Here is a 26,826-nt window from a genome sequence, read left to right on the forward strand (position 1 = left end):
AAGAAAAACTAAGAGAGAATTTGTTTGGAATTGAAGTATTTTCCATATTAGCGGCATAATATAGTGGAAATAGTGGATATTAAAAAAAAATGTGTTTTTTGAGAAAGAACCGCATTCGTTGGGTTAAATATTTAATATGAGCCACTGTGGAGGCTAAATTCACACTAAAAGATAATAGAGGTGTGTTATCCACACATTCCATTTTACTTCTCATACACCCTTTGATAATTTATGTCCGTTGATCTTCTTCAATTCATCTGATTCGACGATCAAAAATTAAAAAAATATATGAGAAGTAAAATGAGATGTGTAGATATCATACCCCAAGATAATAATAGAAGGACCAAACTACTAATAAAAAATAAAAAAATTAATCAACATTTGAATATTTAATTATCAACAATCACATCTTTTGATCTACACAATTTGATTAAATTTCTCTTAAAATGTATAATATTATTACTTTCGCCATCCCAATTAGCTAATAATAAGAAAATTAGGATGAGGGGTGGGGTCAGCAGTCAAAGTGTCAAAAGATACTTTTGGTATACACATGCACCACTCCAGGACCCATTACTATAATGTTGATGATGAACAATGAACAGCGTCAGTTCGATCAGACGGGTCATTACATTGGGGTTGTTTGTAGGGTTCAGAATTCTATAACCCTATCACAAACCCTATTCTTTTTTGGCTGTTTTCTATGTACCTAATCCCACTGCAAACGAAAGATTTTTTAGTATCACCGTTAAAAGAGGTGATACATCACATATCTTTATATAAATAGTGAGATATATGTGTTAAAAGATTAATAACTTAAAAATTAAAAATTTTCACTATTTATATAAAAACACGTAATGCATCCTCTGTGTTTATGTCACAATTTAAAAAAATTCACTACAAACGGTTTGTTTTCATTTTTCTATAACAAATTTGGACTTCTTCAATTTAATTTTCAATCAAGAGCAAGAGCGAACTACTTCTGCTTCTGTTTCGTAAGGGTAACATTTAAATCAATAACTCAATGATGCGTTGTTATTTGGAAATGTTGTAGCATTGTGTTATTGATATAAAGATAATATTAAAGAGATCAAAATTTTAAATTAAATTTATAAATCAAATGATGTGTTACCAATCAGAAATAAGCACGTTAATCGATACGTAATTAATAATTCAATCATCTACAACCACATTATTTGTTTTGTAAATTTGATTTAAAAAATCTAATCTCCCTAATAACACCCTCGATATAATATGTTATTCAAGAGGTCTGAAACATGTTGTGAAAATGGTGTTAAGGGAGTGTTAAGGGAGTAAAGTAAGAAGTGTTAAGGGAGTAAAATTTCACGCAACATGTTTCGGACTTTCTATTAAAATATGAATAAATAATTAGCGAAAAAATAGAGAGTCCGAAACATGTTGCGTGAAATTTTACTCCCTTAACACTTCTTACTTTACAAAAAAAAAAAATTAGTGCTCAAAGTCCTATGAGGCAAAGTAAGGGGTTCCTCCCTTACTTTATTTTATATTCATGGGGGGTCCTACACCTACGATTGTAACTCATCAAGAAACATTCTCCACGCAGGGTTTGTAATTGGCATTACTCTTTCGCAATTTGCTCGATCCATGGATTGTGACTTGTAACCCTACTCACATGTTTTGTTTTCCTTGTCAACTGGTCCAATGCAAGCATCCATGGATGGAATATGAACACTTGGCACTTACAATATGTTCGAAAGATTAGAATAAAAATGTTGCTTAATTAGTAGCCTACTTCTCTCTGACCACATTCTCCACATGCCAAGTCAACAGAAAATGAGTCGGCTCCCACCGTTTTTCTCTTCTTCTGCTCATATATCAACTACAAACTCAGATCATGTGTTTGTGTTTGGGCCCAAAATAGCAGTTTGGGCCGAGGGAGGTATCACTTTCGGCCCGGGAAGACTACGGCGAGAAAGTCATGGGGGCTTCAGCTCATGGGCTTCTAGGCCTAGGTCGGTTAAATCAGAATGCAAGTCGAGTCCTAATACAATAGGGATCCTCGACGAGATCAGTAAAACTAGAAGGCGAATCCGGCTCAGTTAAGGACTAGATTCGTAGTCCTAGCAGAGGTAGGACTGATTGAGGTAACGTTAATCCGGAGAAGGAAACCTAGTTCGAATAGGATTAGAACTCGGGCTCGGTGTTCTGCTTCTATAAATACAAGACATTCAGCAATGGAAAAATCCCCACAAAATCAATACAAAATTGCCCTGCGCAAACTCTCACAACTTGAGATCTTTTTCTTTTCCTTTTTCGCTGACACATCTTCCGTTGGCATCAACAGCACTGTGGAAGCAACCGGTGATATCTTAAGTCGGCATAGATAGCTCTGTCACCGTAGAGTCGGTCGGTCTCGCAGTATCTTCCGTTGGCATCAACAGCACTGCGGCGAGGACGGTCGATTACCTATCCAAGTCTCGGTCGAGAAGGGTTTTCGAATCCTTGTTGGTCGAGGTCATCTCATTAGCCTTCTCGGCGAGGTGAGGTGTCACAGTTATTACATTCGGCACATTGCAGGCCGAATTCGGTTCGTGAACTTTGTAAGAAATAGCAGCCTTGTCTTCAGGCTCGAGAACCCAAGAGGCCGAGACGTGTTCCTTTCTCGGCCGCAATCGCAAGACGCAGAAGTCAGTAGCGCGACCCAACGCAGCATCATCAAATTTACTCCTCGGCCGAGCCTCGGCCGACGAGTTGGCACGCCCGCAATCACCGAAGGACGTAGTTAGCTTAGAATATACTTGGCCTGCGCGCCACGTAGGCTTGGTAGATTTTGGGGTCAACATTTTGGCACGCCCGGTGGGACCCAGTGCTAAAACTACGAAGTTCATGCCAATTGAAACGCGATCGGTAAAAAAGAAAACAGCTATGGGAAAATCAACAGCCGATTTACCGATTCAGAACGTAGGACAAAGTGTGCCACAGGCGCAGAATCCCCTTAGCGCCGGGACACCTGAGTCCACAAGTGCGACTCGCCGAGAAAGGGAAGTTAATCTCGGCGGTCAACACCGCAGTCTAGAAATCCCTAACAGGAACACTTGTGTTCTCAATGAAGGGATAGTGGAGGATTGCGACGAGGATGGCGGTGAAGGATCTGACCCACCAACAAGGTCGTTTCTTCGAAAGCGACTCGACGAGCAGTCTCGGTCAGTTGAGCAGACGTTTAGCCGAGGTATTGACAAGCTACATGACGTGATACTCAATTCCACTGAGCAGCAAACCAGACTGCTCGAAATGCTGGTTAGTAAATTCAGTGACGGCAGGCCTTTAGATCCTTTCCAACGCTTGCCACCAAGAAATAATCCGTTACCAATGGTACAGGCCGAGCCAATTCCTGCTCGGCCCAAACCAATTGACTTGGAAAAGGTCGGAGGGTCAAATAGTAGGTCGGACGGAATCGACCAGAGGGTCGAAGCAACACCTGTTGATATGACCGAGGTTCAGCGGATGATCGACTCGGCCATGAAGAAAGGGCCGAAGTTTCCTAAGTTTATCCATCCGTACCCGGCCTACATAGAAACGTTCGGATATCCGAAAGGTTTCAAGATTCCGGATTTTAGCCTTTTTGCCGGTGAATCGTCCTTGTCTTCGTTGGAGCACGTGGCTCGTTTCACCGCGCAATGCGGCGATGTTCATAGTGATTTCCATAAATTACGGCTGTTCAACTTCTCGTTGACCGGCTCGGCATTTGCTTGGTATATCAATCTCCCTCCTAATTCCATCCAAAACTGGGAGGAGTTGGTCGAGAAATTCCACGAGCAGTTTTATCGACCAGGGTTGGAGGTGTCGGTTTCTTCATTAGCAAGGATGGCTCAGGCATCAGATGAGTCCCCGATGGATTATCTTACCAGGTTCAAATCAGCCAGGAATTGGTGCCGAGTACCCTTGCCCGAAGTCGAGTTCGTCCGGCTTGCTTTGAACGGCCTCGACGTCGAATACAAAAAGAAATTCTTGGGGGCAAATGTTCGGGATATGTATGAATTAGCCCAACATGTCGAACAATATGATTATTTGCTCTGCGAGGAAAAGATTTCGAAAACTCCGTCTCGGGGGACGATTTACAAGAATCCTACCGTCAGTTATGCGTCAACCGAGGATGAATGCGTTAGTGTGGATGCGGCTGAGATAGTAATAGATAAGCCATACGTTTGCAAGGCCTTGACTCAAGTTGACTCCAGGGAAGTCAAAAGCCGCTCGGCCACTGAAGGAACATTGAAACCGTCAAAAGTGTATACTTTTGATATTACAAAGGCTGACGCAATTTTTGATCAACTGTTGTCAGCAAGGATCATCAAACTTCGGCCTGGTCACAACATTCCCAAGGCCGAAGAGCTTAAAGGAAAGGTGTATTGCAAATACCATAATTCAAGTAAACATACGACAAACAATTGTGTCGTATTTCGAGACAACGTCCAGAGCTGGATTGATAATGGAAAACTGAAATTTCCAGAGAAGAAGATGAGTATTGATGCTGATCCTTTCCCCACAGCAACCGTGAATATGGTCAATGCATACCTACCTAAGGACAAAGGAAAAGGGAAGGCCGAAGTTGTTGCGACGCAAGACTTTCGCACTCAGAATTCTCGGCCACGTTTCATGGCCGATTTTCGTTCGAACAAACCACCTACTGCTTTAACAGGACCCGCTATTGTTAAACCTATGAGGGATTATAGCACCGATGAAGATAGTGGGACGGCGGTTTTTTGCAGTAAATGTAGAGCGAAGGTCGGCAGTGAGCCAGAGGAGAAACCATCTTCGCCTATCACAGAACGACCTACGGCCGCAATTCAGCAAAAAGCAGCCGGCGTCGGCCGACACCAAGGGGTTTTTGATAGGCTCGGCCCAAAAGTGAGGATGGAAGAGACACCCTCAGTCAGGCGGCGCCTCGATTTTGGCGCTTCATTTTATGACGAGGACTATTATACACGTAATTCTGGTAGTTCGGAATCGTCGCGGAGTCAAAAAACCTTCAAACCTCCCGAGCCTAAAGATCAACGTTGGTACACATATCATTCTTCGAAAGGCGTCTACACCGCGTTGTCCAAATCCTAGAAACGCCGGCACCAGAGGATAGATTGCATGGCCCGTCGGCAGGCAGCCCAAGAAACTTCGGCCCCTAAATGGCGGCCGAAGGACACAGTTGCTACTGGTGATGAACGACCATCTCCAGCTATTATGACAGAGTTGGGTCAGGGGAAACGGTTGGTCGACCGAGATATCGAGACCACGTTCGAAGAAGCCGATAAACGGATCAAACTTCTTCTTCGCCCAGGGGAGATGAAGGCACGCCTCGAGCATTTCAGGCAAGAGGCCGAGAGCAAATTAGCCCAGCCAGCTATACAAGAACCGTTGATTAAAATTCGACGGAATTTGCATCCACCATTCCTTGGGGAGGCTTTAGAATATATGCGCGAATTCCATAAGAAACATTCGGCCAACGATCTGTATGGTTTGCCGAAAGCATGCCAGGACACCATTGATCTAGTCCTGACTTGTCCGGACGCCGAGCGCATCATCCAGAAGACCTCTGACCCGGGATTGAAGGCAAGGTTCCAGCACATACGAGAAGCCCGTGTCCTTGGATTTGAAGTCGACCCATACACTGATATCGTTGCAGCCGACCTTCCTTTCTCAATGGAGGATCTTCAGTATTTACGATATCACTTCGAAGTATTTTCGGCGGTTTCTCTCTTCGGTCTCACGACCGATGAAGTAGCACGTGTTGCACGTCTGGATGCTTATCTCGATACCAGAGATGCCCGGCTATACTACCAAGAGCAGGTGCAGGTCCTGACCCAAAGCACACTGTCGATCTCAACCTCGCCTGCGGCGGTCACACAGAACCAACAAGCTGCCGAAGCAGCACCGCAGGTTCAAACCCTCGAAGAAGGGACAGAGGAGTCTTTTTGTCCAACTCTGACAAAAACAGAGCCCGCAGTCGTCGACCAAACGAGGGATGAGGTTAGCGAGGAGGGTCCCAACCCGATGGGCCCGTCAGTCTTGGATAACATGGAAATTAGTATGGTCCATGTGTTACCTGCTGATTTTCAATCAAGCACGGCTCAACCGAATTTCCTCGATGGTGATGTAGTCGCCGAGGAAACTGGCCATGTGGATTTTGTGTCTATTGCTGAAGGTGAGTCAACAACGAAAGATGACAGTCTGAAGGCCGCTTTGACCGAATTATTTCCTCGTTCGTCATTGGCCGCACTCCACCATTTAAAGCCATTGTATGTGACGGCCCACATCGAGGGATATCCCGTTTCTAAAGTTTTTGTCGACTGTGGCGCGACCGTCAATATCCTGCCTCTGAACATCATGAAGGCCTTGCGTCGCTCGAACGACGAACTTATTCCGTCAGGGATCACAATGAGTAGTTTCGTCGGCGACAAATCGCAAACCAAGGGTGTACTTCCGTTAACTGTGACTATTGCCGGTCGCACTCACATGACCGCTTTTTTTGTAGTTGATTCCAAAACCGAGTATAATGCACTGCTCGGTCGAGATTGGATTCATCAAACCAGTTGTATTCCTTCCTCATTATATCAAGTGCTTGTTTTTTGGGACGGCAAATCGGTCACTGTTCACCCAGCCGATAACCAGCCCTTTGAAACTAACATGATCCAAGCACGGTATTATGATGACCACGTCGGCTACATTACTTTGCAAGGCTTCAATGATGAAGGCCGGCCGACTCGGATTTCTGTACAGAAAGCTATCGAGGTTGGCGCCGAGACTGTCCACCAGGATTCGGCGAGACTCGGATTAGCCAATTTCCTCCCCGAGGCCGATGTCTGACACCGATCGAGAAGCACGTAGGGCCGCGGTTTCATCTACTATGGAACGACTGCTGGCCCATTGGTATACTATATCTAAACAGCCAAATTCGGGCGTTAACCTCGTCGAGTTCCTGGCCGAAGGAGATAATGGTCCTGTTTTGTCTCTTGATAAAATTCAAGCCGCCCCGGCCGCGCTCGAAGACCATCGGCCCCAAGTTAAGGATCCCCTGGAAGAGATTAATGTTGGGACGGCCGATGACCCACGGCCTTTGTTTATTAGTGCTTTACTTCCCCAACAAATGAAAGATGAGCTTCGTGCCTTGCTTACGGAGTTCAAAGATTGCTTTGCTTGGAGCTACCATGAGATGCCCGGCTTAGATCGTACTCTTGTCGAGCATGAGTTACGTATTAAGCCCGGATGTAAACCTTTCCGTCAGCCACCGCGTCGATTTTCGACGGAAGTGCAACTCAACATCAAGGACGAGCTGGTTCGGCTTTTGAAAGCCGGGTTTATTCGGACAGCTCGATATGTTGAATGGTTGGCGAATATCGTTCCTGTTTTAAAGAAAAGTGGTGCACTGCGCATATGCATCGATTTCAGAAATCTGAATCTGGCAACTCCCAAAGATGAGTATACAATGCCGATTTCAGACCTGTTAATCGACGCCGCGGCGAATCATGAGATGTTATCCTTTATGGATGGGCATGCTGGGTACAATCAAATATTCATCGCCGAAGCCGATGTGCATAAAACTGCTTTCCGTTGCCCGGGGGCACTCGGTACTTACGAGTGGGTTGTTATGCCATTCGGCCTCAAAAATGCCGGCGCCACATACCAACGAGCGATGAACACCATCTTCCACGACTTAATCGGAACCATCGTCGAAGTTTACATCGACGACGTTGTCATCAAATCTAAACGCCGACGGACACATCTGGACGACCTCCGACAGGCTTTCCTCCGCATGCGTCAGCACAACCTCAAGATGAATCCTGCCAAATGTGCTTTCGGCGTGTCGGCCGGAAATTTCCTTGGTTTCCTCGTGCATCACCGTGGAATTGAAGTCGATGCGAATAAAGCACGCGCAATCGTCGATGCCCCACCCCCAACGACGAAGAAACAACTCCAGTCCTTGCTTGGCCAGATCAATTTCCTCCGCCGATTTATTGCTAACTCGGCCGGTAAAATGAAAGCGTTCTCCACGCTTTTGAAACTCAAGGACTCGGATAAATTCGTGTGGAACGGCGAGCATCAGGCGGCGTTTACACAGATCAAAGTATCCCTCACGAAACCCCCTGTCATAGTTCCCCCTCGGCGTGGTAAACCTCTGAAGCTCTATATCTCGGCGGCCGAAGAATCTATCGGCTGCCTCCTCGCGCAAGACAATGATGCCGGCCGAGAACAGGCTATATTTTATCTAAGCCGGAATCTCAATCAACCAGAGATAAATTATCCCGCCGTCGAGAAACTGTGTCTCGCCGTATTTTTCGCCGCATCCAAGCTCCGGCATTACATGCTCCCGTCGGTCACCCAAGTAATTGCCCAGACCGACGTTATCCGGTACATGCTTACCCGACCAATCGTCAAAGGCCGAATTGGGAAGTGGACAATGGCGTTGTCCGAATTTAGTTTGCAGTACGTGCCGCAGAAAGCTGTGAAGAGACAGGCGTTGGCCGATTTCCTTGCTCAGCACCCTTCGCCTTATGGTTTCGGGGATGCTGACGTCGAAATCGGCATGGTGGTGACCCGCGACAACTATTGGACGATGTATTTTGATGGTTCCAGTACTTCGTCTTCGGCCGGCGTGGGCATCGTAATTCAATCTCCTCACAACGATCGCTGGTATTTTTCGCTCAAACTGGATTTCGAGTGCACCAATAATCAGGCCGAATACGAGGCTCTTGTCATTGGTCTTGGCCTCCTTCTTGACCTTCGAGCCACTCGTGCCCTCGTCCTCGGTGATTCTGAACTCGTGATTAACCAAATTAATGGGTCTTTTCGTTGCATGAGTTGTACTCTGGCGCCCTACCACATGGTCGCCAGCTATTTGGCCGAGTCTTTTGACGGTATTACATTCGAGCATATTTCTCGGGTTCATAATACCGACGCAGACGAGTTGGCTCAGATCGCCTCCGGTGCTCAACTCATGGGGGGCAAGCTAGGCCGGGAGATACCAATATTACGACAGCTATACCCGGCCTTGGTTAATCAGCAAATCCTCCGTCGAGACAATGTGATCCGCACCAGGGTCATGTCCTTGCCTTCGTTGTTAGATCGGCAGGACTCTATAGAAATTTGCGCGGCCGAGGCTATACCAGATGATTGGAGGAAACCCATTATGCAGTACCTTGATAATCCTAACGGGACACATAGTCGCAGGACACGGGTTCACGCCATGAACTATGTCACGTACCAGAACGAGTTGTACCGAAAGGGCGAAGATGGTTTGTTACTGCTATGCCTCGGCCCCCAAGAGAGTGCTCGGGCGATCGCAGAGGTTCATGAAGGGGTATGCGGAGCTCACCAATCTGGACGGAAAATGCGATGGCTACTCCGACGACACGGCTATTTTTGGCCGAAAATACTGAAAGATTGTATCGAGTTTGCACGAGGATGCGTGCAGTGCCAAATCCATGGGCCTATACAAAGGGTCCCGGCCGAATCACTACATTCGGTCATTAAGCCGTGGCCGTTTAGAGGATGGGCCATGGACGTAATCGGCAAAATCACGCCGACTTCTGGAGCTGCTAAGCATGCATGGATAATAGTCGCAACTGATTACTTTACTAAGTGGGTCGAAGCAAAATCATATGCCGAGTTAACATCTAAAGAAGTTTGCGACTTCGTGGAGGAACACATTGTGACTCGGTTCGGTGTACCAGAAACAATCATAACCGACAATGGAACAATCTTCACAGCCGAAAGGTTTAAAGAATACACGGCAAATTTGAACATTCGGTTGGAGCAGTCCACACCGTATTATCCACAGGCGAATGGGCAGGCCGAAGCAAGTAATAAAGTGTTGATCGGCATCCTCGAAAAAATAATAAAAGACAGGCCTGGCATGTGGCATTTGAAGTTGAACGAGGCATTATGGGCATACCGAACGTCGCCCCGATCGGCGACTGCAACAACCCCATACGCATTAACCTACGGACACGATGCAGTGCTACCAGTCGAGTTGAGCATAAATTCGTTGCGATTAATTGAACAAAGTAGTTTGTTTAGCGCCGAATACAATCAGTCCATGAGACAGGAACTAGAAGATTTGGAAGAAGCGCGACTTGACGCGTATAACTTACTGGTGGCGCAAAAACAGATTGCCGAGCGAGCCTATAATCAAAAGGTGCGACAGAAAACGTTCGGCGAGGGTGAATTGGTATGGCAAACGGTGTTGCCCGTAGGACTAAAAGATCCTAGGTTCGGCAAGTGGTCGCCGAATTGGGAAGGGCCGTTCATTGTGCATAAAGTATACGGTAAAGGGGCGTATCATCTTAAAGATCGGACTGGCGTGATTCACAAATTACCGATTAATGGGAAGTTTTTGAAGAAATACTATCCAGTTACTTGGGAAATGCGTGAGTAAAAAATCAATCCATTAAAATTGATAAGTATTTACAAATGAGTAGGACGGTTGGTTTACATTCAAATATATCTAAGGAGAAGAGGGAAGAAGAGTGCTGAGCAAAGCCTTCAGCTCCAACCACCGCACGTCGGCCATGATGACTTCGGCCTGCCGATTCTTTTTATCCAGCTTCAGCCGCTCGACTCGTTTGTTGGCCGCCGCATACTCAGTTAGGCGATCCTTCCCGCCTGACTCGAAGTCCCTCGCAAGCTCAGAAGCAATGGCCGACCGACGTTTTGCTAGTTCGGCCATCTGACGGTCGAGCTCGGCTAACGTTTCTCCTTTTGCCCGTAGATCGTCAATCTTCGGACGGAGGGTGTCTTGAACGGCCATGGCGGCTTGCAGGTCCTGTTCGGCCGTCAGAGCAGTCTGGAAGATACTAAATGTCTCCCGAACGCGCTCCAAGGCAGACGATGCCCGGACAATGGCATCTCCGCTCAGGCGACCATCGGCTCCAAGGTCGTTCAGACACACGCCGAGCAAATCGAGACCGTTGCGCTCAAGAACTTGCGATGATGAGAGCGCTAGGACTTCTCGCAGCTGGGTTAGGGCACTTGGATCGGCAGCATCAGTCGAAGCGGCCGAAGGGCCGGACTCTGCAGTCGTGCTGGAGAGGAGGGCTTTGAATTCAACCTCCCATGAAGCCTGCACTAATAAACAAGGTTAAGTTTAAAGGAAGTCATGACAAGAATAGCAAGAAGGTGTCGTGTGTTAACCTGCCGAGAGGAGACCTCGGCCATGTCCCCAGGATCGTTGCTCGAACCTAAAGAACTCAATGGCCGAGCCCAGTGTCTCAGATTGCTTCTCACTTCACGCGGCCGATGGAGGTTATCTACGTTTGATGGCCACTGAGGCGGCCAGGAAATATAGATAACACCCTTCGGCGCATAGAATTGACGGTGAAAAGAATGTATAGGCACCTGACATTTGGTATTTTCTTTGTTTAGAGGTCTAAAGCGGAAAAGTAATCAGGAGGAGACGAGTGAAGGTACTTACAAAGGCCGAGGTAACCTCCTGTGGAGGAATATGGAAGCCTTGGTCTTGGGGGTGGACCGGCGATTCCGCCGTAGCCTCGGGTTCCTCGAGCAGCCGTTTGCCCCGGTCGGCTGCCGATGGGCCGACTGGCGCAGCTGCTTCAGTGGAGGCAGGGACGCCCTGGTCTTGAGAAGGAACGAGAGGTTCGGCCGCCGGGGTCGGTTCCTCGACCGTGTGTTTGCCACGATTAGCCGAGGAGGGGCCGGGTTGAACCGCCATCTCGGATACTGGAAGAGTTCGTTGACGAGAAGGATGACGACGCGCCAGCGGGACCTCGTCGCTCCCCTCACTCTCTTCCAGCACGAAGACCGTGGGCTTTGGATTCTTGGGAGAGTTTTCCTCGGTCGTAGGAACCGCCTGGTGTGAGACAGGTGCCTTCTCGACAGAGGGAGGTACGACTGATTCGCCGGCCACAGAAGCAGGCCGCGCTGGGATCGTCTCTATGGCCGAAGCCGGTTGTTTCTTGACCCCAGAATGGCCGGCGGCGGGAGAAGGAGAAGCACTGGGAGTCGTCGTGTGGCTGGAAATAACGTGGATCTCCCGTGCACCTTTCTTCGCCAGTTGCTTGACCCGCTTGGCAGGCGGGGAAGGCTTGATAGCCGGCCCGACCTCTTGGCGAGGCCGTTTGGTCAGCCCGGCCCTACCAGCAGGTTTGTCTTTTTTGGCCACGACCGATTTTTTCCCGGCCATAGCAGCGGCAACTACCTCTGTCTTTCTCAAAGGCCGACTACCTAAAAGGATAAAGACAATTCAGTAAGGCGTACAACAGGCAAGGTTGAAGAAAAAGGGGGAATTGAACAACTACCTTGAGAATGGGGGGCCGGGGCTTTCTTAGGTCGGTTACCGAAGAGCCTGTTTAGTACATCCTCGACCGGCGTACCGAAGAACTCTTGAGTGTAATTTTCCCACCACTCACCGAAGGTGTCAGTGCAATGGGTTTCTGGGGTGGCCGGTCGTAGGCGAAATCTTTGGCAGTACTCTTGAAACTCATTCGCGGCAGTCCTGCACTCGTTCTCTGAAGAGCGAGGCTCGCGTCCGCGGCTCAATACTGTGCGGGAAGAGAGAAGGGGGACGGGACAGCCCTGAAGATAGCCGAGCTGACGGGCAAGGAAGTTCGGATGGTACACTTCCCACCCCGACCGTTTCCCGTCGCAGCCGAGAGGAAGGTCGCGAGCAAGCACGAACGACCCCCAGGTTCGGCGAAGAGCGGCGTCCTCCTCTGCCGCCCACGAAGAGGTAGGCAGTTTGATGGAGGGGGGGTAATCACGACGACGACAAATCAGGAATTCGTCGCTTGTGAGATCGTCAAGGGCAAAGAGGTACCTAAACACCTCTTCGGCCTGATGAGGAGGCGTTGGTCGGGAGGCTAGCTGAGGACCAAGAGCCTCTGTTGCTGAGAAATCAGCTATAGCCGGCCGAAGGGAGGCGAAGTACACCTGCAACCAGAGCTGGAAGACCCAGAGAGGGCCATTCTGGTGGGGGTCCACCGTGTGGAGAGTCGCCTCGGCCAGGCAACGGAAGAGGTGGGCAAGAATATTAGAACTCAGCGCCAGGACGCGACCACTGGCCAGGGCTTCGGCCACTGGCATATTCTCGACCAAACATTTGTTTGATTTGGTACAACAAATGTATTTATTGTACCAGTAGAAGAGGAAGGCTTCATGCTCTCCTTCTCGCAGGTCCTCTTCCCCTCGACCGGCGAAGTGAAGGTAGAGGGTGTTGTAGTTGAGAAAGTTCTTGTGGAGCTTCTGTATTTCATCCCTCGACGGGATGTGACCGTCACTATTCAGGGTCTCGAAGGCTCGACGGTCGAAGAGCGTCTTCAGATCGATATTCGACGGGTGCCCGGAGAGGGTCGCGTCGATAGGGATCCCGGTGGCCGAGGTCCCCAAAATGGCGGTGATGTCCAGGATGGTGGGACCAATGGGACCAAGGGGAAGGACCATTGTGTTGGTGGCTGAGCACCAGAAGCATAGAGCGGCTAGGAGCAGCTCCTTGTCAGGGACAATGTCCATCGACGAAAGGAGGATGGCGTCGTAGATGCCCAGGATTTTCCATTTTTCGCCGAAGAGCCGTTCCATTCGGACAACCCAGGTCGCCCAGGTGGTGGTCGTCGAGGGCCAGGAGCCTTGGGGCTTTGCCGCCTCCCATCTCGACCATTCGAACCCTTGGAGCAAGGGTGTAAGGCAGTGTTCCTGGAGAAGACCAGTGATGGTCGGCGGGATTGTTGCCTTGAAGAGAGGACCCAGGATTTGGTGGACGGTGCTCATGTCGTTCTCGAACCGTATATTCTTGATCGAGCTCCGATCAAGGATCTTCTGATGCTGGTCGCATTCCCGGGAAAGCTTGGAGATGAAGGAGGCCATTGTAAAAGCACAGCGTAAGGAGGTTTTTGGGTTGGGGATTTGAGGACGAAAGCTTGGAATGGAGGAATGCACTTGAGAGCAAGAGTAGGGGATTTCAGGAAGTTTGAGAACGTAAAGTACAAATGAGGAAATTTCGGTATTTATAGAGTAATGGGAGGAAGAGCAATCGTTCGAAATTCAAAGCAAAGGGCAAAATCGACCGGAGGAATCGTTGATCATGATGAGCATTTGGGGAATGCGGTTGAGAAGACCGACGGTTTTAGGTTTTGGGGGCGCACGATCGCGTGTGACGGCGAAGTTAATGACGAAAGACGGTTCGACGCCTGCACGATGACAGGAGGGCTCACGGACTGATAAAATGGCTCGCGGATTGAGATAGTGGTCATAATGACGAGACGGTTCGGGCAGGCGCACGCTTCAGACGTCATTATCGGGGATTGGCCATGTTAGGGGATGCCACGTGGCGAGTGGTTGAGCAGGATCAAGATCGTGCGATCATGTTCAATAAATGCGCCTTGGAACTCGGGTATTGGGATCCTGAGTGGTAGATTCGCTTCTTCAAGGCCGAAACTCGGCCGAAGGTTTCAGGCCGAGGACCTCAAAAGCGAGGGGGCAATGTTTGGGCCCAAAATAGCAGTTTGGGCCGAGGGAGGTATCACTTTCGGCCCGGGAAGACTACGGCGAGAAAGTCATGGGGGCTTCAGCTCATGGGCTTCTAGGCCTAGGTCGGTTAAATCAGAATGCAAGTCGAGTCCTAATACAATAGGGATCCTCGACGAGATCAGTAAAACTAGAAGGCGAATCCGGCTCAGTTAAGGACTAGATTCGTAGTCCTAGCAGAGGTAGGACTGATTGAGGTAACGTTAATCCGGAGAAGGAAACCTAGTTCGAATAGGATTAGAACTCGGGCTCGGTGTTCTGCTTCTATAAATACAAGACATTCAGCAATGGAAAAATCCCCACAAAATCAATACAAAATTGCCCTGCGCAAACTCTCACAACTTGAGATCTTTTTCTTTTCCTTTTTCGCTGACACATCTTCCGTTGGCATCAACAGCACTGTGGAAGCAACCGGTGATATCTTAAGTCGGCATAGATAGCTCTGTCACCGTAGAGTCGGTCGGTCTCGCAGTATCTTCCGTTGGCATCAACAGCACTGCGGCGAGGACGGTCGATTACCTATCCAAGTCTCGGTCGAGAAGGGTTTTCGAATCCTTGTTGGTCGAGGTCATCTCATTAGCCTTCTCGGCGAGGTGAGGTGTCACAGTTATTACATTCGGCACATTGCAGGCCGAATTCGGTTCGTGAACTTTGTAAGAAATAGCAGCCTTGTCTTCAGGCTCGAGAACCCAAGAGGCCGAGACGTGTTCCTTTCTCGGCCGCAATCGCAAGACGCAGAAGTCAGTAGCGCGACCCAACGCAGCATCATCAAATTTACTCCTCGGCCGAGCCTCGGCCGACGAGTTGGCACGCCTGCAATCACCGAAGGACGTAGTTAGCTTAGAATATACTTGGCCTGCGCGCCACGTAGGCTTGGTAGATTTTGGGGTCAACAGTTTGATATCTTAGTTGTGATTGCAAATTTCCTAAGTTTTTAATTGAAAATGTTTGAGCTTTCAGTGGTGTTCTAGGATTTATACAGCAGACTTCATTTAGTGAGTTAAAACTTTATTGTTGTTTTCGTTATATTTTGTACCAGCTAGCAACAATATTTGATGTTCATATTGGATATGATTGTGCAGAATTACAATAATTATATATAGTTAAGTTCTAACTAGTTAGATATTTTTTTTTATTCAAGCGATATTCAATTCAAATTTAAAAATTTTGCATGCATTTCGTCATTTCTTACCGCCTCCTTTTCTATCTATCTCCTTGATATCTTTGTACATGCAGAAATGAGCGTATAGCATTTTGTTTGATCGGGCCTTGATTATGTCTTTGACAGAGAGCTAGCTAGAGAGGAATATGAAGCGGGTATAGCTAAGAAGGGTTAGGGAAAGGCTGAACCTTTCAAGCTAGCAAAGGATACTTGATTGCAACACTGCAATTTGTTATTCAATATTGTGGACAAGCCAACCGTCCACATTAAAACTCCGACGAGGGTCAGGCAAGACAACTTGCTATCACCCCCCTCTTGTCGGCACCTTTTATCGTCCGCCGATGCTGTAATTTTTATGCTCGTGATTTTTTATCGTACTATATTTTTGGGGAGTTTAGTTCTGTTAATTAACCATAATTAAGCACACAAAATGGTAAATGTGTGGGTGGTTATTAGGTCTTTCCCCTAATAACCTAAAGCTTTTTTCTATTGACTCCTATGTCGTGTGTGGGGGTTATTAGGTCTTTTGGCCTGGTCTACAAGTTCTACAACAAAAGGTTGGAAAAAGAGTTTGAATTATGCGGCTGAAGGAAACTGGGGTGCAATATAAAAATTGACTACTACTGCTAGTACAAAGGTCTTTTGCCTATATTTAGAATATGAAATATGGATAATAGCTCAAAGTTAAAAAGATAAATACTAATTAGACTCTCTTAACTGTGAGACTCATCACGAATTATTTCGCACTTCATAGTTTAAGGTTGATTATTGTGACAACAATATAAAATATTGTGATTTCATTTTTTAGAGTCTCCTTAATTAGCATTTCTCTTTTAGCTTTGGGCTAGAAAAATAAACCATATTTCATATTCTATAGATAAAAGACCCGAGTAGTAGGTTTCCTTTAGTCACATAATTCAAACTTCTTTCCAACTTTTGGTTGTAGAACTTAAAGTCCTGGGCAAAGACCTAATAAGCACCCACACACACGACATGGGAGTCCATAGAAAATGAGGGCATCAATAGTTGCACATATTGCGGTATGAATGATTTAATAGTAAAAAGAACAAACTTACGAGGGAGTGTGTTAGACCTGTTGTAGCAGTGAATGGTATGTTTGTTTTGACCCTATTTGAATCAAAAGGCACAATGACCCTTTAGCTTTATTATATTTTGGTCCCCTATGTAGTTGCCACTTTTTTCTCCACGTTGTAGAGGAATGGCTTTGTTTTTATATGTAAAGCACTTTGTTTTTTGTCCAAAAATAAAAAAAGAAAGCACTTTGTTAATGGATAAGGTTTAACTTTTATTTATTTATAGTCATTGATAGTGTTTATATCTGCGTTTAAAAGTCTTAGAAGTGTTTTTGGCTAATAGAAGTGATTTTGGTTGAAGAAGCACTTGCCAAATGCTTCCACTTTCAAGTATACTCTTTCATGAAACATTTAAAATTTTAATGGAAAAACTTAACGTGTTTATATTAAAAGTACCTCTAGTTGTGGTTATGAGCATAAGTATTTCAAAGCAATTATTATTTTGATCGTAAAGTTGGATGTGGTTCTCGTTGAAGATGGAAAAGAAAAAAAGGAACTTCTCATTTCTAAGTTTATAACCATGCATTGGGGGCCTTTGCAGTTCATTGCACGCATTAGCTTCTTGGAGATGGACAGAGAAAGCAAAAGGATATGATACCTAATAAAGGTGATTTGCCTTGGAAAGTTTGACAATTTGTTAGTTTGATCATGATTTCTTCATGAGATTTGCCAGTAGGGTCCTAAAATGATTGAAAAGTCACGAACTAGCTTGGTAGTTTTGACTATCCCAGCTAACAGCATCAAATGCAGATTTAACACAATCTAATCTGCATACCAGATCCAAACCGAACTTATTACTACCTTTAAATTGGCAGGCCCGCTTTTAATTGGGCCCCTAATTAAACAGTTTGCACATTGATGTCACACGACTCTTCAAATGTGTGAAAATTGTATTGTGCTTGTAGCATAATCGATGACATGTAATTACATGTAAGAAACTGAATATTTTTCTTTATTACATTGGAATGAATTAAACGCTATACTTACCATAATCCTAACTCATTATCCCCACCTTTTCCTCACCACTTGAGCTAACCTAAGAGCGAGAGCATTAAGAAGCCAAATATTGTTCTTCCAGAAAGCATAGCTGTGTTAATAAGCTCGTGCTTGTGAAAATTAGCTATGGTATCCATCTTCAATATACGTATTGCTTGCCTTGCAAGTTAAAGAGAAAAGGGTTCGTAACAATCGTGTATATATATTATTTATATATAAATATGTAGGCTTACAAAAAAAAAAAAAAAGGATATGATCGATGGCCATATAATACACTCATCATATATTAATTCAGTTCAGTTTTAATTATACTATGGAAGTACTTTGCATGAGCTGCCCTTCTTCTTTGCTTTCGCCTCCAGCTTGTTCTAACATCTGATGACGAGGATATAAGACCTGCAAGTCGATATCACTGTCGCCGCTGACATAGACCACTCGAAAAATGTCGTACTTAATCTCGATCGAGACGCTTTCGAGATAGGGCGACAATGCTTTTCTTTGGTCGGAATTTAGAATCCATGAGTAGCAATATTGCAGAGACTTCCACACGAAGAGAGAAGCAGTTCTTTGCCCGGTTTGGCATTTCAAACAAACACCGGCTGTCGCGCCTTGCATCCTTTGAAAACCGGACTTGAACAACGCTAAGCATGCGTAAGAGACGTTGTTTATGTCACCACCGTAGATGAGGGCAGTGCTCAGTGACACCGTGTCACCTCTGCGAAATTTCGCTGCAGAAGAACCGTCTCTCGATTCTCCAGCATACGCGTCGAAGAAGGAGTGATCGACTAAGATAGCCATGTTTGATATATTCGCTAACATTGAGAGCTGCATGGGAACATTAAACCTCCAATAAAGCGTTCTGCAATTGGATTTGTAAATTTGTTTTTTTTTTTTTTTGATAAAGCATTGGTAGGTTTACTTTGAAATTTAACCTCAGGTACAGTACTTGACACATCATTTATATAAAAAGGTGACCGCATGTTAACATAACTCTTGTTTTGTCAGGGTTACGGATCGTAAACAGTTTTACTCTTGCTTTATAAAAAAATTGTTTCTACGACTCGAACACGGTCACAAAGGAACAGTCTTTGCAAGCTAAGAAAGTACATATAAATTATTATAGTCTTTGTTTCGAAAAATATGGAGGTTTAGAAAGTTTAGTTCAATGGAAGGAGCTTAATTTCGGGAGGAGGCTTGTGCCATATAGTGGAAATCAAGCACCGTTGTGGCCCTCCTCATCCGGATTCAAGACTCCCACCCCAACCCCCTCAAAACCTCCTAGCTATTGACAAAAAAAGAGAGCTTGATTTCTGTTTTGAGATAAGGAATAAAACTGAAAATAAAAAGAAAAGAAAGGAGAGAATATATAGGAGCAAGATGTGAGTAATTAACAGGAATTAGACTTACAAGGCGTGCAGTCAATGAATCTTTGTTTTCACATGTTCTCTTCAGCCACGCTCCAAACCATATGAACTGATGATCAAGGAGAAAGAACAACCCGATTAATTAAGATCGAATTATAGCAATAAATATAAACAAGTATTTTATATTTAAAATATATACGTACCATATTTCCATGGATACTCTGCAAGATTGAACTTTGAACACAACCAAGAGACTCAGTGCACAAAGAGAATTGCTTGAGAGCATTAAGAAGGTCATCGACCAACACAATTGTTGGCCTGAACACGAAGATGCTTATGTCTAAATTTTTACTGTTGAAAGGCACAAAGCATGCCATTTCTAATCTCTCTCTCCTTTTTTTTTTTTCTTTTTCTCTGTAGCTTATATTCTGTTTGGTTTGCGAGAAAAAAGAAAAGCAGAAAGCTAAGAGGCGACTAGAAAGTAGAAAGCTCGCCGAGAAAGTGTGAGAAAATGTGGTGTTAATAAATATGGAGGTGGTTGGAAAGCTTGGAAGAGAGATGAAACTTGATCAAAGGGGTATCGCTGTCTCTGTGTTTGGTCTTCTTTGGCTTGTTTTGAAACGGAGAAGAGGATGGCTATCAGTAAATAATAACAATAAAATAAAAATAAAAAATAAAAAAAAACTTGGAAGTTGGAAGCATAGCAAACATGCAGTTGTTGGTCTTGTGCATGCTTTGACCATTTCTAGATGATTGTACATGTTGAAAATTTTGTGGTCCAAATCTAACATACAAAATAAGATAAAAGATATGTGATATATGCATATATATATATATATTGAAATCCTTTTTGTTATTTTAGTTTTAGGGTGTATGAAAACTACAAGCAGATGATTGAAAAAAAATAACATTTTTGACAGAAAAAAATTCAAACTTTTTTGAGTTCTAAAAGCATAGCAGACATCAAGCATCTAATGGGGTATTGATTTTTTTTTATTTTTAATAAACGATAATATATATATAAGAAACTTTAATAAGAAGTTCTCACCGCTTATAATAAGCCACAAAATCAAAATTTATTGTGCTATATATATATATGAGTCAATTTAAAACTTTTTATAATTAAATGTAGTTCGATCACCACCGTTAATAAAAAGACATGCGTGAGATCTTGTTTATATTAATAATATTATTGAGAAAATAATTGGTAATTTGGTATTGGAGGGTCAACAAATTCCAGGATCTTGTTGTTGGAAGAAGTAGTGAGCTGTTTACGTTCTTTCAACAAACTTTATATACTACTGATGACGTGTTCCTTGACGCAATTCACGCACAAGTGGCACGTTTTGATTGGGCTAACAAATGCGTGGTTGCACGATATTTTAGTGTCCAATCAATTGTTTACATTTTTTTCTTTTAAATATTCAACCAATTGCGTGACTTAGTACTATAATATAGTGATATTCTTTTTTAGTTGTAATGAAATGTCATATATTCGGTTTATTATTGCTAGTTCATTAAAAGATTTAACCTATCACCTATCCGATAAGTGTAAATGATATTATTTGTTTAAAAAAAATATTCAACCACTTATTTTACGATCCCTAACATGTTTTCAGGACACTAAAAAAATCTTAGGGCTGTCATAACTTCCGGTGGTCCTTCCATTCCTCCTTCACAAAAGAGGAAGAACGTCATCAATGAAAATTTTGATTGGTTCGAGAAATTTGGCAGTCAATGGGTTTGACTGGTCAATTAGAAGATTAATTTTGAAATGATCAAGATTCAAAACCACCATCAATAATCTATTATACGTAAAGAGACAAGAAAAGATGAATAATGTTTGATGTCACCAAGTTTCAACAAAAATAATTAGAAAAAAATGCTCTTAAAATAAGGTAGGGGTATTTTTGTCATTTTAATAGTATTTTTTAATAATTAATTTGTGTGTGTGTGTTTTTTTAATTAGTATCTCACAATAAGCTAGTAATAATATGATTCAATTTCTCTATTTTTAAACACGTTCAAAAAGTCTTAAAAGACGTGTAATGCCGGTTATAAAAAAAGTCATTCGCACGCGGATAATAATGTGATTAAATTAGTTGTCAAATAATTATTTTTTTACTCATTCAAAACATCTTAAGTTGCGTGTAATGCTGGTTATAAAAAAGATCATTCGCACGTAGATAATAATGTGATTAAATTAGTTGTCAAATAATTGTTTTTTTTTTAACAAACGATATTATCTACACTAAGGGGGAGGGGTGAACTTAGCCTCATAATGGTCTAGCAGTAATGTGATTCAATCAGTTGTTTATTAGATATTATGTGCTCTATTTTAAACACGTTCAGAACATCTTAAGAGGGGTGTACTGCCGATTATAAAAAAGTCTTTCTTACATGAATAATAATATGATTAAATTAGTTGTCACATGATTTTTTTTAACAAACAATATTATCTACACTAAGGGGAAGGGATGAGCTTAGCCTCACAATGAGTTAGCAATAATGTAATTCAATCAGTTGCTTATTAAATGCCAGTTATAAAAAATGTCTTTAGCACGCGCATAATAATGTGATTAAATTAGTTATCAAATGATTTTTTTTAACAAACGATATTATCTACACTAAAGGGGAGGGGTGGACTTAGTCTCACAATGGGCTAACAATAACGTGATTCAATCAATTGTTTATTAAATATTATTTTCTCTATTCTTAATGCAAATTCTATAAAGATCAATTTTATTATGTGAATTCAGTTGCTTTAATTGGTTTATGAGGGGTTTCTTCTAGCATGATCTAAGATTATTCATTTACTTCAAATATTTGACTTTCCTTTTGTCAATTTATGCATTCAAATACATTTAAAACGTCTAAGTCGCGCTTAGCACGCCGTGATTCAAAAAATGTCTTTTGCACGTGTGTGAGCGCGTGCACGAAGGCTAGTTTGTAGTAAATTGAGAAAAAAGGAGATGTCAATTGCCTGCCAAGGACAATTCTCTCCGGTCCAGATTCCTGAAAGCCCTTACTTCCGGTAACTAGTCCTGTTTTGAGAAAAACCAATGGCATTGAAAATAAATCATTTTGCTCGAGTTTCAAAACCTAAACCAAACGAGAAGCCTTCCATACAACGGATCTCACGTCAATTACACATTATTTTGTGAGAAAATTAAAACGCATGACAATACAGACTTGACTTGAATTACCACATGCTAGCACACAGTAGTAGCTAAGTTTGTTATTCAATTATATATCAAATGCTCTAACATCACACTGTTTTAACGTAAAAATACAAGTTTGGTGAGCGTAAATATTCCGTCTTCCATCGAAGTAAAGTAAGTGTCCTAAAATCCTTGTAAGATTGTTTTACCTCTTCAGAGACACTGGTTGATACAATAAAAAAATATGGACTTCAAGAATATCACATGCATCTGCTTTCCTCCCATCAACATGGGGATGAAAACTGTATATGGTGTATTCATTTTAACACACAACAACATTAACCTGCACGTAAAACATAACAGAGAATGAGCGTTTTTGTGAATCTTCCAATTCTATTAATCCATTAGTTCAAAAGATTTTAACGCTGTTCAGTTCGAATCCCACTATCCTGTGTTCTCTCATTTCAACTCACTTGTAGACTCGAAGATGAATGTGAAGAAAGGATTCAACGAGAAACAGGAATAGAGTTACAATGTTGCTTATGAAGAAGAGAGCGGGTAAACAGAAATTAACCAAAAACAAGAAGGGAAATAAACCACACAAAATTGTCATATGACCCGTATTATATTCTTTACATCAGTCCAAGTGCAACTATGTACTTGCATTTATACCAAAATTCACAAATTCCCCGGCTAAACAAAAGAGTTAAAAGATTGCGCTCGCACCTTGTCATAGGTCTATGGGCACTCTCAAACCATCATGCGCAAGCTGCACTTGAATCCCTTCCCTATTTGAAAACAACAGAAAAGTTGAAAGCATAAGTTTCTTTAAGTAACGATATTTCTTACCTGTACAGAAAGTGAATTACAAAAGTAGTACCATAGTTCAATTTAGTCTTAACTCTTAGGCTAGAAGATTAATGCCACTGAACCCTGGGACTGTTATCCATTTTAATAAAGGAATGCGATCAAAATTCTTACCTCTCAGACCATTCCTTAAGAAACTTATTGTCTACGTGGTGATCAAACTCATGAGTCATTCCAATTAAAAGGGTTTTTTTTGGACAAATCCTCTTCACAGCTTCAAGAGTCTGCAAAACATTATAGTTCGTTGCCATGAACATTTGGCTATAAGAAATGCACATATTTTTTAGCGTATCAAACCAACCTGTGGGAGGCAAAAATGAACATTATGGGATCCGGTCTGCGATGAAACAAAAGGAAAAGCAGATTATGAAGAATATGCCTTAATAATAACAGGAAACACAAGATGAGCGAACAGACTTTCTGCTGACCCTGTATAGTGTGTCCAAGATAAGAAGATCCAACTGTCCAGCTCCATCTTTTGAAATAACTGCAATATTCGAACGTATGGTTTTTTCAAATAAAAATAAGAGACACAGAGAATGCTTTGTAAATGACACGGAAGATCAAGAATTACAAATTTACAAGTGACAAAAACAACGATGAAACCAGTAAGGTGGCATGTTCAAACGATGAGATCTCTTGGGAAGGCGTTTTATGCCAAGAACTGATTTTTCCTACTACAGGATAAGAAAGTATCTACACAATGCTTTTCCATAAGGAACAATCTCCAAACAGATTCGCTTAAAAAAAAAAAAATTTCTTATAAAAGGTGACGGACGGTCATCCTTGCCACTACATAAGTTTCCAATTTCATTCACAAAGTATAATCTAAATGGAAATGATAAAATGTCCGACAGTATAATCTCCTCTGTAAAGGGTCTTCCCAGAGCTTTGGTGGTGAATTCAAGAGTACAAAGGTCAAAACCAACTCAGCTAATAGGAAGGTGTTATAAGAAGGGAATCTCAAAAATCTCATCATCAAATAATCTAACAAAGCTAATCACAATTGAGCCCAATCATTTGGGAAATTATTTCTACCTATAAAATTCCTAACTAAGTAAACAGAAATAACACTCTAAGATGTTCACAAAATGCACTGAAAGTATAGGAAATACACATAAAGTGCAAGGACCTAGGCTCACCATGTTCTGTGCTTGCAGGAAAGCGTGAAACATCAGATATATAAGCTATTCTACATCTTTCACCAAATAGAAAACCCAAACAGATATAATCTTCCCCATGCATTACCTACATATGAGGAATAGCAGTAAGAAACTTGGAAGAATAACAAGGAATAGGATATTCATATCATGACTAAGAAAGGTTTGATGAGAGTAACTGGCAAAGGAACAAATTGTAGGCCTGACGCAAGAAACGGTGTTTCAATACTCTCCTCAATTATCCTCCAGTCAAGTTGTGCTACCCGTCTCACTTCTTGTCCTTCAGCAAGTTTTTTCTTAACCAAGTAAGGAAATTTCACTGCAATGCTATTCAAAGGTACAGCAGGCACAATAAGTTGCATTATACATAAACTGAAAGACACAAATATCAGATATAATGCCTAGAGTAATTTCTTTTAACTATTTCCTCGCCAATGACATCCACAGTTACATTTTTACTTATGCAAATCCTAGGTTTTAAGTCTATAATGTAAGCATACTAAGGATTTATTTCTATCAAATGAGATGGAGCAACAAAATACCAAGAGCACGTCAGAATCATACGGCCACAAGTATTGCACTAATTGCAACCGTATCCAGATAACGCAAAAAAGCAAACACACTTTGCTTTTGGAACAAACGGTTTAACAATTAACAGAACAGTATCCAACTTCACCCAAAATATAGTACCTCTCCATTGCATAATGACTTAGGTAGATGGGAGTAGGATCAATGTCATTTGTGGGACTAAATGGTTGAACGGCACGTATATCATCCAGACCAAGAACTGCATCAGCATGTTCATGAGTCAAAATAATCTGCAGTTGACAAAGAATAGTTCTTAAACTCCCAGTATTTACAAGCTTCAAATGCCAAAGAAAAAAAAAAAAACTTCGACATAACAGCGATCATATTATCTAATGTTAGAAACATCTTTGATTCTAGTCTGGGCAATTCAACTGCCCATTGTTTTATCATGTTTAACTTTATGATTTCTGTCAACTACTCACTCCTCTCTTCAACACTCCTAACACTTTCTCGTTCCATCCCAAGTCTTACCAAGTTTCATGCACATCATGATTACAGGGACCTTCTAGTGCACAACAATTCATTGTACATACAAACTGCAATTACAATCTATGATGCTTCCGATACTAATAACAGTCGCTAAAAGAAAATAACCGACTTTCAAATGACTCGCCATTTTCACATGATAAATTTTTTCTCGTCTCCCAAAGACAAGTTACAGTCTCATTGCGAAATGCTATTAACTTTCGGATAGTTTAACAAGTTACACTCATGCCATGAAGCTACCTCTTCCCAATCTGGCATCCTAATGAAGTTCGAGCGATCACATTCATAGAAAGCAAGCATCCCAGCACTGTACCACACCACATTGCTTTCCAAACAAAACCAATTTCTTTTCTTTCTAGTTTTCCGGAATCCCTCATAGTGTGAACAGAAAATGTACATCGCGAAAATAAATTTGAACTCTTTTACAAGTATCCAAGTCAAAACAAAACATACATACATTCCTCTAAAACATTGTTTTTAATCGGCCAAATGTTCCGAAAATCGTAACTAGTCAAACCAAAATGTGCACAAACAAAACTCACAGAATCAACTCTGGGAATCTTATAGCGAGTGAACCAGCGAAGCACTTGCTCCCTGAACGTCTTTCCGACATCGATCAATATGTAGCTGTGGTTACCATCGCTTCCGCAATGATCAATCAAAAGCGACGTATTGCACCTGCAACACACAAATCACTCAAATGCTGATTTTCCATCCACTTTCCTTCACGTTCTCGGGAAACAAACAAGCAGATAATGGAAGATCTAAAGCTCAATTTTACCGGTAATTAGGGTTTTGGTCCGGGGGGATGGAGAGCGCCTGGGCGCAGACGTGGCAAGGATCGGAGGGCTGGATCAGGCACATTGCGTTGGGGACGGCGCTCGAGCACCCGGTGCCGAGGAAGATCAGCGCCGATCGACCGCCGTGGTGGTTCTCGGCCGCCATTGGGGTCTCCTACCCGGAGGGCAAGGGTTTCAGTCTTTGGGGGGGGGGGGGGGGGGAAGAGAGAGAGAGAGAGAGGGAGAGCCAGAGACGTGGTGTAGAAGGGAATGAAGAAAAGAATGGAAATATTTAGAGGCGACAAGGCCCGGGAGATGTTGACGGTTTTGTCCGTTGGGCATTTGTCTACGTGGTCGGAATCTATTGGTTTCTAGGTTTAGTGTTATTTAATTTAATTTTTTGCTAAAGCATGAGGTATTCGGCGGAAAAGGATCATCTCTAAATTCCTTCCGCAAAACTCACCCATCAATTAATCCGGACCTTTAAAATTTGATTTAACGATTAAAATTATTATAATTTTTAAAGATATCCTTTGTTTTTAACCGTTGAATCAAAATTCAAGAGCCCAGATTGATTGATATGGTGGATTTGGTGGAAGGGATTCGGAGAGAATCCCTTTCCGTATTCGGTGCTTTGAAGGGTAAGACTAACAGGTGGTTTGGG

At 43.1% G+C, this 26,826-nt stretch overlaps 2 protein-coding genes across 3 annotated transcripts in view; both read right to left on the reverse strand.

Moving 5' to 3' along the window:
• The window catches only part of LOC126623280 (putative hydrolase C777.06c), a 103,808-nt gene extending 77,410 nt beyond the window's left edge, over nucleotides 1-26,398 (reverse strand). The window contains exons 1-10 of one of the 2 annotated variants that reach the window (XM_050292119.1): nucleotides 26,165-26,397; nucleotides 25,926-26,061; nucleotides 25,000-25,127; nucleotides 24,489-24,636; nucleotides 24,292-24,397; nucleotides 23,578-23,636; nucleotides 23,451-23,486; nucleotides 23,264-23,373; nucleotides 23,009-23,070; nucleotides 22,348-22,625 (exon numbers count right to left, since the gene is read on the reverse strand). In XM_050292119.1, the coding sequence (XP_050148076.1) occupies nucleotides 23,013-23,070; nucleotides 23,264-23,373; nucleotides 23,451-23,486; nucleotides 23,578-23,636; nucleotides 24,292-24,397; nucleotides 24,489-24,636; nucleotides 25,000-25,127; nucleotides 25,926-26,061; nucleotides 26,165-26,328 (945 nt within the window). In that variant the 5' untranslated portion in view covers nucleotides 26,329-26,397 and the 3' untranslated portion in view covers nucleotides 22,348-22,625; nucleotides 23,009-23,012. Of the gene's footprint in view, nucleotides 1-22,347; nucleotides 22,626-23,008; nucleotides 23,071-23,263; nucleotides 23,374-23,450; nucleotides 23,487-23,577; nucleotides 23,637-24,291; nucleotides 24,398-24,488; nucleotides 24,637-24,999; nucleotides 25,128-25,925; nucleotides 26,062-26,164 lie in introns of those variants that run through there. The other variant, XM_050292120.1, reaches the window with a different exon arrangement.
• On the reverse strand, nucleotides 17,940-19,751 carry LOC126623281 (uncharacterized). The gene is made up of 3 exons (XM_050292121.1): nucleotides 19,325-19,751; nucleotides 19,165-19,230; nucleotides 17,940-18,582 (listed from the first exon to the last, which is right to left on the reverse strand). The coding sequence occupies exons 1-3, from the start codon at nucleotides 19,496-19,498 to the stop codon at nucleotides 18,064-18,066; spliced, it is 759 nt and encodes a 252-aa protein (XP_050148078.1). The 5' UTR covers nucleotides 19,499-19,751; the 3' UTR covers nucleotides 17,940-18,063.
• Nucleotides 26,399-26,826: the final 428 nt, after the last annotated feature.

The sequence above is a fragment of the Malus sylvestris genome, chromosome 5 (assembly GCF_916048215.2).
Source record: "Malus sylvestris chromosome 5, drMalSylv7.2, whole genome shotgun sequence".
Classification (NCBI taxonomy): Eukaryota; Viridiplantae; Streptophyta; class Magnoliopsida; order Rosales; family Rosaceae; genus Malus; species Malus sylvestris.

Coding starts and splice junctions, on each gene's coding strand:
- LOC126623281 (XM_050292121.1), bottom strand. CDS start 19,498: ATGGCATGCTTTGTGCCTTTCAACAGTAAAAATTTAGACATAAGCATC. Junction 19,231..19,324: donor AGAGTATCCATGGAAATATG/GTACGTATATAT, acceptor CTTGATCATCAG/TTCATATGGTTTGGAGCGTG. Junction 18,583..19,164: donor ATTCATTGACTGCACGCCTT/GTAAGTCTAATT, acceptor GTTCCCATGCAG/CTCTCAATGTTAGCGAATAT.